This window comes from Labrus bergylta, chromosome 1 (genome assembly GCF_963930695.1).
Source record: "Labrus bergylta chromosome 1, fLabBer1.1, whole genome shotgun sequence".
In the NCBI taxonomy this organism is placed as follows: Eukaryota; Metazoa; Chordata; class Actinopteri; order Labriformes; family Labridae; genus Labrus; species Labrus bergylta.
In genome coordinates, this window is record NC_089195.1 from 20,050,648 (window position 1) to 20,061,503 (window position 10,856).

At 40.1% G+C, this 10,856-nt stretch overlaps 1 protein-coding gene across 1 annotated transcript; it reads right to left on the reverse strand.

The window, feature by feature from the left end:
• Nucleotides 1–562: 562 nt before the first annotated feature.
• On the reverse strand, nt 563–8,541 carry smcr8b (Smith-Magenis syndrome chromosome region, candidate 8b). The gene is made up of 6 exons (XM_020643379.3): nt 7,851–8,541; nt 5,975–6,387; nt 3,724–4,481; nt 2,975–3,442; nt 2,253–2,751; nt 563–1,618 (listed from the first exon to the last, which is right to left on the reverse strand). Exons 1-6 carry the CDS (start codon nt 8,034–8,036, stop codon nt 1,171–1,173), a joined length of 2,772 nt encoding a protein of 923 aa, XP_020499035.2. The 5' UTR covers nt 8,037–8,541; the 3' UTR covers nt 563–1,170.
• Between the last annotated feature and the right edge of the window lie 2,315 nt (nt 8,542–10,856).

Below are 10,856 nucleotides of genomic sequence, written 5' to 3' on the forward strand. Positions count from 1 at the left end.
AAATATTTATATAATGTGTGTGTGTGTGTGTGTGTGTGTGTGTGTGTGTGTGTGTGTGTGTGTGTGTGTGTGTGTGTGTGTGTGTGTGTGTGTGTGTGTGTGTGTGTGTGTGTGTGTGTGTGTGTGTGTGTGTGTGTGTGTGTGTGTGTGTGTGTGTGTGTGTGTGTGTGTGTATATATATATATGTGTCGGGGGGAATCGGCATCGTCACTACCTGGAGCTTGCATGTATAGAGCCTGGTTTGTGTGTAGGATGGTGAGAGCAAGCATGGACGTCATCAGTGCTTTATTTTACAGTCTATGGTGCTTACCGGTAAATATCTTGTTTAATTTCAAACTCAAAATTTAGTTTAATGTAGTGATTGCAAATTTTATGATAATGTAAAAACAAGGGGGAGCTAAATGTTCAAGATTATTCCCATGAACAGATTTTCTCCTTTACACGAGTCTGTTTAAAAAAATGTATTTAAAAAAGTGAAGACTTTTTAAGTGTATGTTTTGTTGCATGGAACATTCAATACAACCTATACTTGTATTAAACAGAACAATCATGTTAAACTTAGTGCATTAGGATCGTACTTTATTGATCCCCAGAGGGGAAATTCGGGATTTCATTATACAGCATCTAAACTAGTTACATTACAGCACAACAGACAGGAGACATTTTTTTAAAAGTAAATAATGACAAGTTCATGTAATTCTGAACCATCAAGCTGCATAAACTCAAAGTAACAATATATCAAATCTGTTGTTTTGGCTGCTTAAATTATACAGTTTTAATTCTAGGCTCAATAGCTTAAATATATAGAGTTGATGTGATTCAGAAGTACAGGTAATCTTTCATTTTAAAAACGTCAAACTTTATAAAAAGTCAAGTGTTTCTGCTGCATAGGCTGTCAGCATGTAAAAGTTGTTGGTGCCAGAGAGGCACAAGTGCATTACATCCAGTACTATGTAAAGCACTCCTCACAGCATTGAAAAAAAAAAAAAAAAAAGACATGCACACACACGAGCATGTTACACTCCAAATAAAACAAATAAGTCTTAACATGTTCACTTTTGCAGGTGGCATATTGTGTAGCAGTCCAAGTTGGAGAGAAATCAGTGCATTTAGGAAGGATTTGAATAAACAATCTCTATAAATAGTTGATTCTTTTTGTTCATACAGTGTTTATGTTGCATTTGTATTTCTGTGCAGGTGAACTGAGCTTAAGGAGAATCTTAAAACCGGCGGTCCATGTACATGGCGCTGACTGATGAGATCAGACAGGAATTCAATCACTTTTAAATCGCTCTCACTGCTACACATTCCTTGTGTTGCCAGTCTGTCCTCCTTCTCATTCCCATCAGTCCCTGCAGCAGTCCTTAGATGTTTCTGTAAAGCAGAATTAAATGTATACAGCAGAGCCTGGTTGGTCAGTGCAGTCAGGCAGCTCTCCAGGTGCAGCAGGTAGGTGATGCCCCGGCTGATGCCGGTGTGAGGGTCGGCCAGTCTGCTGATGAGAGAGCCCGAGTATGACGGACAGTTCAGCGTCCTCTGATCCAGGTCCAACATAGCCAGATAACGACTGTAGCGAGCCAGAGAGTGAAGGATGCTGGTTGAAGAGCTGGAGGGAGATCTGGTGAAAGAACCGAGTAGAGTTTGGTCGTTTTTGCTTCAAACGTGATCTTTTTCAAACAATGTATTAAGAGACATGGAATTTTAATGACTTAAGGGCTAAAGGATATGTATTGGAATAAGAAAATGGTGTAATCGGCAATATTAGGAAATATTAGCACACATTTCTTCCTGTTTCAATTACTTACAAAAATGTTTTTACCCTTTCTTCTGTTTACTCTTTTGCATTTTAATTGTTTTTATTTTTACATATTTTGCGCTTTGGTCTTTGTCTGGCCATGTTGTTTTTTTTTGTTTTTTTTTGCCTACTGAGTTACATAATACATTATTACATTACATTTAATATTAACATTGAAAACATTCCTAAAAGGATTTAAAGACAACTTCACCATAACGGGAAAAGATAATAAAACATAAATATTTTCAGCCTCCACAAAAGGTCATTTACTTTGGTTTAGCAGGATTGTTGTATACTATTATTCACCACTACGTTCTGCTGGTGAAATGCTAGCATGCGACCAAGAGAAGGTGGAAGGGCATCTCAACATAAAGGGATTTTTTTGTGATGTAATTGACAAGGTAAGATCTAAAGTAATGAAGAATTCAGTAAATCAGCAGTGGGTCTCTTGGAGTACCTATGTATTCCTATCAGTCTCCAGGTGATCAGGTCGGTCAGTTGCAGCGGGGCACTCAAACATGGCATCACAGCGTTCCTTTCAGGACCCGGGGCAGGCAGAAAGAGACTCAGAGCATCCACCATTTTTCTCACTAAAATCTCATCACCTCCGATGACAACCAGCGGCCGGCCACTCAGGAGACAGAACAAGGCATGCTGGGAGAATGAGTTCTGTTTGAGGAACCTGAGGGCTCTGAGTCCAGCCTTCCTTCTCCGTCTCTTATGGGATTGGATGTTGCTGTAGATATTTTGTGTGGGAGAGGGTGGGTCTGAGGTGAAGCTGGTGCAGTCAGACGCCTCCTCGATGCTCACCAACCTGAGAGGAGGGCAGGGCCGGGTCCACATCTCAACCTCGCCCAGGGCAACATGCGGAGAGAAGTAGACGTTGAGGTTGGGTGCAGTCTTCACAATCTGATTGACGTCAGACCACTGAGACGTCGACGCGGTCGCTTCTTCAACTGATAACAGTAATAACAAGATTATTACATGTTACACATCTCTGTTTGTCCAAAATGAGACTCATTTACAAGACAAAGAGAGGATCAGACATGCTTTATACAAACTTATTAGGAAGAAAACCCAAGGGGGATACACAGAAACCTCAAACTGTCTGTCTGTTTGGTTGTTTGCGTTCACACATGCACCCCATCCAAACACTTACAAATGTCACAGATACATTACCTTGCAGAGGTTTAGGTGTCTTCCCAGGATGTTTGTCTTCATGGATTTGACTGCTCTCCAAACAATCAGTAACCTTCTTCTCTTTAATTAAGACCTCGCCACTGACTGTTGTTTGCTTTAAGGACTCTTCTCTATCAAATTCAGAACGTTCCTCTTGAACAGGCTCTTCTTTTTCATTCTCTCTTGCTGATGTAGTTGCATTTAGTTTACTCTCCACTTTGAGGACATCGTCAGCATTGGACTCTGTCAGTTTCTCTCCCTGGCTCTCAAAGCCGTTACTCAGAGGTTGGTGCTCTGCTTCTTCCTCTGTGATGGCGGTGAGGTCTTCAGGACAGATGGACTCAGTGGTGCTTAGCACCTCGATGCTGTCCTCACTGTTAGCCCGTCTGGCGTACACTTGCCCGCGCCTGATGCCTGAATCTCCTGCTGCTCGCCTTAAGGAAGTATCCACCATCATGACTGGTGTCTCTGTTGAAGAGAGCCATGTTAGAAGGTATGAACTGTAATTCCACTGCAGCACTATTAATGTGTGGATTTCTTTTTTCAATCAATCATTTAACCTTTACGAAGCAAAAATAAAGTAAAAAATAATTCAGTAGATTTGTCAGGTGAGTTTTCTAAACTGAAGTATTCTTTTTTAATTTCACCCCTTACATTCATTGTCTTCAGTGTGTCTTGAGGCCATGAGATGGATAACAGATGGTAACATTAACATATCAAATTGAAATGAACATCACATTTTTTCATACCTCTGCTATCAGATTTTGCGACTAAATGCTGCGTCCGATAAGACTTCTCAGTCCCAAGCACTTCAATGCTGTCCCCGCTGCTCACACTTCCCATCATCTCTGTGGCAACGTAAGGGTCAGGGGTCACTGTCCCGGAATCTCCTGCCTCCATCTTGATGGGGATCTCCTCCACGCAGGACGAGAAAGACTCCAGGCTCATCGGCTCCGATTGAAGCTCCTCCATGTTGCTCTTCTTCCTCATCTGTAGCTCTGCCTCGGCGCTCTCTCTCCCCTCCTCCTCCTCTCGGTCTTCTGGGCTCCACAGTTCAAACATGAAGTTGACGAGCTCAAGCCTTCTGGACAACGAGCGTGTGAGGCGAGCAGTTTGCAGTGCACCTCTATCGCCGCGCAGGCGTCGCTCTGTCTCACTGAGCTGCTCCTTCATGAGTGACAAGAAGTAGGAGTTACAAAGCTCATGCAGAGGCTTCAGCTGACGATCAGCCCTGCAGGATGAGGAGGAGAAGAAGGCGTAGGGGGGGCAGGGCTCGAGAGGCATTAATGCAGACAGATCGGTGAGAGAGTCGGCTGGGTCGTAAGGTAGGAAATCAGGCTGTTTCATTTTCCTGTTTGGGTAGGAAGTGACCTGGCGGAGGAGGTCTCTGTGATTACAGATCAAACGCTCCACAGCGTCAAGCTCATCCTCTGACTCCTCTTCTTCTGTTAACCCGTTAACTGCCCTTAGGCGCTCTGGGTCCTGTTGCAGAGTCAGCCGTGTGTACCTGAAACAGTTAAAGAGTCAGATAATAAGCAGACTTGGATAGTAACCTGCCACCTGGCTGGAAGCAGCTTTTCACTGCTGTTTCACTTCTCAGAAGTAGGGCTGAGACAAAACATCGATACAGCGTCATATCGTTATCATGACTAATGCGATTCATTTATCAATACACTTGCACCAATTATTGATATTCTAATTTTAAAAAGTATGGCAAAGGGTGCCAGATAGCCTAGCAGTTATGTTGGCCTCATGTATTGAGGCTATCGTCCTCCAATTGGCAGCCCGGGTTCAACTCTGACCCTCTGCACATTGCCACGTCATTCCCCCAATCTCTCATACCAGTTTCCGACCCCATCCACTGTCCTCTACAATTAAGGCACAATAGACAAAAAGTCAACTTTTAAAAAGGCACTCTAAACAGAGTTCCCTGGCAATATGACTAACTACTTCATTACTACTCACAATGGCACTTATGACATGAATGAAGGTGACATGAATGGAATGTAATTGGCCAAAGAAGCTGACAAGTAGCCACATTTTTCTTCAGGATCGGATATCTTGATTCATCATTATTTGATTGTCTTGCAATATATAATTGATCACAGTATTGCTTTATCCTGATATATGCGTTACCCTCCAATTCCCAGGACTAGTCAGAAGTGTATCTCACTAGCAAGGTGAGACATTAAATTGAAAGCCAGACAAAAAAATGAAAGTTGCTCTTTAGACTCAATTCATACTTTCCAAATAGTGGAAAGACTGTGCCATCACAGGTAGTAAAAGAGGCATAAAAAAGGCATAAAAGAAGGGGGGGGCGGTGGCAATGTGTAACGCAGTAGACAATATGAAGAAATGACAGTGGAACTTTGTTACAGTGCTGTTGCAGAATCACAATCTGTTAACAGCTTCAGATTAACTCTCTTCTCCCAACTTCTAAAGAGAAAAATATTTTTCTTCTTTCATATTCTATTTTTTTGACTTATTCTGACAAAATAATACATTATTCAGGGGAATAAATAGCAGAATAATTGCCACAAGGCCAAAAGAATTATACTTTCCACATCAGTGAGAGGATCACAGTTGGTTTAACATGAGTTACTACGACTACTTTTAAACCGCTACTAATATACGACTGCATGGACCGATCTCACATGAAACATGTCTGCAAACAAACAAAAAGTCAAAGAATTGCATCGAATGATTGTTTTCTTTAGTGAGTAGTCTTGTTATACGCAGGACTAAGTAGAATAAGTGGTTAATTGTTACAGGGGAAGAGAACCCTGACAGGGTGAGGAGGGACTTTTATATGAAGCAGAGGGGTCTCATCTCAAACTAAAGGGGTCAAAGCAAGCTGCTCATTTTACGTTAACCTACATTTACAGTGCAGAAATGTTGGATTTTTCAAGGTTAATAGGAGTTGTCGTTGTTAGATGCCGAAATAATTCAGGCATCAATACAAGTGGTCATTGTTAAACTAAAAAAACACCCCGTTCTTACTCCAGTTCTTGTAATTTCCTTTGCAGCTCCATAGAAAACGCTTGTCTGTTTCCTGTTTTAAGGCTGTCAGCAGCCTGAGAGAAGCACGTCGACAGCTCAGCGTAGTTGTCCATCAACTTCCCCTGGTCTGAGCACACGTACGCCATGCAGAAAGGACGCACCATTCCCCGAGCCTCCAGGTCATACAGGGTCATGTGGTGAACGTAAGCAAATGCACTCTCAGCAGAATCTCCCAAAACCACTTTAGAGTCCTCACTGAAGTTGAGGCGGGGCCCGGGTGATGCAGGAGGGGCGTGGCCGGGGCCGGACGCCTGGTAGTCCACAGACATGATGCGAACAGAGAAGTGGTTTAGGTCGAACGATCCGATGGCTCTGGAGTCGTCTGGTATTGTCAGCACAGGCTTCGGCCCCACCTTGAAACATACAGCAGAGGTTGGAGGAGACAATGTCAACTCTGATCTCACACAGCTTATAAGTATTATTTTAGTTTATAAAATACTAATTTCTAGAAGTGAGAGAAACCGGTTGGAGAGCCAGAGTGGAAACAAGGCTAAACACTGCTGCAGACGGTTTGTACAACAAACTTAAGAGAGGACCTAAGTTTGACTTCACTCTTGTGAAGAAAGTTATGACTCCATGATATATCAAGGATATATTTTATACCGCTATATTCATCTTTAAAAAATGGCAAATTATACCTTTAATGGAGGAAGGATAAACTCAAAGGGTCATCTGGCAGAACACGAATCTTGAATATGTTTAATGTAGATCTACTACACAGGTATGTAAAGCCCCTATTTGATTTATATATCTGTTATCTATTTATTTATTTTATTGATACATATCTCATGGTTTAAGAAAATAACAAACAAATAAATCAACTATAGAAACAATGATGTTCAAAAACACGGCATCTGATTAATTAACTGATGTCAAATATGTGTCATATAGATTAGTTTACACAGAAAAAGCTGCATGAATAGAGCGTTTTGTTTATTTTCAAACCACTGGTATACAGGTGAGAGATATGCTACAGCTTCAAAAACAATGGAAAAAATAAAACCAGGAACTATACACAGGATCAGTTTGGCAGTGTTTAGTTCTAGTTCAGATACTAGTCAAATGTATTGTTATTGTTGTTTGTTTTGGGATTATGTGTCACTTGGCCGCTGTGATGAAATATTACATGATTATCTATAATTACAGTCTTAGTGGGAATTTGGCACTGATATCAAAGACACCGGTAAGCCAGTGTTTTTTCGATTTCCAGTTTTGTCGAGTTTTTTCCAACTCGTCATCTTCAAATGTAAAAACAATGACAGGACAGATTTGTTTTAAAGTTACAAACATCAACTCTAAACTATTAGAGATCATCTGATATTTTGAAAGAATATTTGTGATCATTACAAGTAGTCCCTCTGTGTTTCTGAAGGCTATTTTGTATCTGACTCGTCATCTAAACACTTAATATGTTTTTGTTCTCAGGTCTCTCTTGTAAATTAGATTGAAATCACAACGATTTCCTGAGTGCTTTATTAAAATCACTTAAAGAAAGAAACAAATAAAGTTAGAACACAGCAATATGTGTGCTAATTATTATAGATGATGTGTCAGTGACCACATTTACTTTTATAATACTTTCGTCCTATTACTTTAAACCATTTAATGCAAAAATACTGCTATAAGACTGTTTACTTTTTAATGTTGCACAGGAAACTGCACCATTGGTTAATGTCAAGATAAGCAAATGTCTTTACACAATACATTTATGCAACATAGGCTTGTCTTTTAATGCACCTTTTTCATTTGAATGTATTGTACATGCCTTTTCTATTCTTTTTATATATATAAAAACCTCTAAAAATCAAAAACTCACCTGCTCAGAGAATTCAGCCACCAGTATAAAGTCTCTGTGAAACTGGGCAGAGGTGACCCAGGGGTTAGACGAAGGTAGAAGGGGTACAGACAGGTCTTCTGGTAGACCATGGGACTCCTGGTCCTCTTCTCCTTCCCCGAACCCCTCAGTGCCGGTGAAGGCCAGCAGGTCCGGAGACCCGATCATCTTCAGGCCGTGAGGGGTCTCTGATCAAAACATCGCTACGCCCCGGTGACGTCGGTGAGTCAGCTGTTCAGACAGCCGCGAGAACAACTGGTGCGTTTTAAAACTTGTTACGCAGTTTTCTACATTCATTAGGCGATAAAAAAAATAAAATGAAATAAAACCGAGATGTGTCGAATGAAAACTCTTAATACTTTTCCAAATAGCCTCCTTTAAACTACAGAAGTCACGTAAACAAGCGGAGTTTTCACAGAACAACTTCACAGAGAAGTGAAAGTTCCCCTCGGGCGCCAGAGAGTCACACGGCACGCTAACCTTTGTCCCGGGATTTGTCTTCCTTCTTTTTCGTTATTGTTGAGCCATAGCCTGATTCAAAGCTACAACCTGAGCCTCGGTGTCACGTTGTTCCCCCATAAAATGAACCGTCTGCATCCTGTATAAGCCATGTGACAGCTGGCCGGTCCGTTAACTTCAGCGGGGGAAAAGCGGCTCCAAGGCTCGGGCTCCGGAGTCAAGTCAAGAAACGTAACTAGAGACTTCCGCTTCCGTCACTTTCAAAATAAAATACCTTTTGTCTTTTCTCTACGCTGAAGATTTACTTCCTTGTTACTTGTTCCTTTGCCAACTTATTCAAGTAGCAAATTTCATACAAACATGTAGCTCACAGCGCTTTACAATAAAACAGCCATCATTTCCAAAACTAAGTACAATTGCAATACTAAAATGTAACAACAAAACAATAACATATTACATAAAATGCTGCACGAGGGATTACATTTAAAAATAAGAGAATACAATTAAAAGTTAGATTAAAAACATTAATTTATTTTACAGAATACTTGAACAGCTTGCCACTCTGATATCAAGGAGCTGTGAGATCATGGTAAAGCCAGATGTGCGTCCAGTCTTTCTAGACTGGCTTGGGAGTCTGGGAGTCTGGGACACTGCCTTATAGGTGGGGCATAAAAAGTGTGTGCATGCTCATATAAATGATTAGCATTAGGCAATGCAAATAGCCAATCATAAGCTGTTTTCATATATGCTCTCCTGAACATTTCTAGATAATTGCAGAAGGACTGCCCCTGAAATCCTCCTGATCCTGTAGTTCACACCTGCACCTCACAGCAGGAGGAGACTCCTGTCTATCCCTGTCTGACGGGAGGGGTGCAGAGGGTCTCCTGAGGCAAGATTTAATAATAAAATAACAAGAAGAAGTAGCAAACGAAGCAACAGAGTCCGCTATACAATGCAATAAAAGAATATTTGCCCTTATATCAATGCTGTGTAATCCAAAAGAATTACAATATCAACAAAGCAGTGGAGAATAACATACTGGCAAACAGAAATCATAATGCTGCATTAATTACATGCATGAAGATTGCAATATTAGCATACAGACAGTCTGTGGTTGTGGTCCAATTGTAGGGAATAATCGTCACCATCCCCTCCTACTCGCTCAAGATGATTATATCATGCTGCATTCTCACATCAGCTCACTCAGACTTGTGAAGGAAAAAAATCTAGGGGGCTTTTTGCTTTTTGCATTCAAACATGCAGCTCCTCCTGCAAATATCAGGAGTTTTTCAGGAGTTTTGTACGAGTGTGAAAAAGGCTATAATTTAGGATTTTGGGGTTTTACCTGTTGCAGACATTTAGATTATAAGGGGGACCATGGCCACTCTCTAGATCTGCCTAGAAATAATGTTAAACACATTTGAAAATAAAATTAAAAAGCCAAATTAAAAAGAACATTTGAAAATATCTTGCCACATTGGTTTCCAGAGGCAGTTAGTTCCAGAGTTTACAGCATGCATGAAAACTAAACGTAGGCTACACATAGGGACTCTTAAAACAATCTATCAAAAACTAATGCTGTCAAATACAAATTTAGAATAGATTCCCTTTGATGATCTTTATAGTGTACAGTTTTTGTTAAAGCTGTTCTGAAGAGTCGTTGATTCTCCTGTGAAATATTTTGGTACATGAACTATAACTGATATTTAACTGCTTTTAATTTAGACTTCCTCATATTATATCTGATACCTTCTAATTTATGCCATTCAGTATATTAATAAGGGTAGAAAAAAATTAAGACCACAGTTATTTCAATGTAGCTTCTCTTAAACTAGTTAAACTTAAATTTTATAAACCAAATAAAAGCTAAAACAGCACCTTTACCCTTTAATCTGCCATTGGCCCTGAGGATTACAATGCACCTATGAACCCTCTTGAACAAGTAAGCCTATTAAACAATGAAACCTGATGTGAACCTGTCAAACCTCCTGTAAGTTTATTTGAGAGAAAATGTCTTCAGAAATCATAATCCAAAAATCCTATATTAACTAGGACACATTTAAATGAAAGTTGTTTAGTGCAGCATCCCCCACTCTAAATAAAATGAACTACTATTTAAACCTATTCTATATGGGGGGAACTCTTATAAGACTTTTATTAAACCCATGAATCTCAATGTCAACCAGTAACCCTTTTTTTAAACACATAAATAAGTTTAATCTCTTGTATGCTGTTGCCAAGTTTACACCTGAGAAACCAAATCAAACAGCTTATAAACAAGTGAAACCTGTAATAAACCCATTTATCCTTATAGAGTAGAAATACTCAGAGTGCCTCATAAGCAAATGTACTTAATTACTTTCAACAGTCCAAACTTGTTCATTTAATTATTTTTTTTACTTTTCAAAGAAAAAGTACCTTCCTCCACATTTGAAAATGAAAAATATAAACATCACAGAACAGAGGCTTCTGCCAGCCAACTATCACTCACCTACAGATGAAACATGATGTCTAGCGATGGCTACTTTA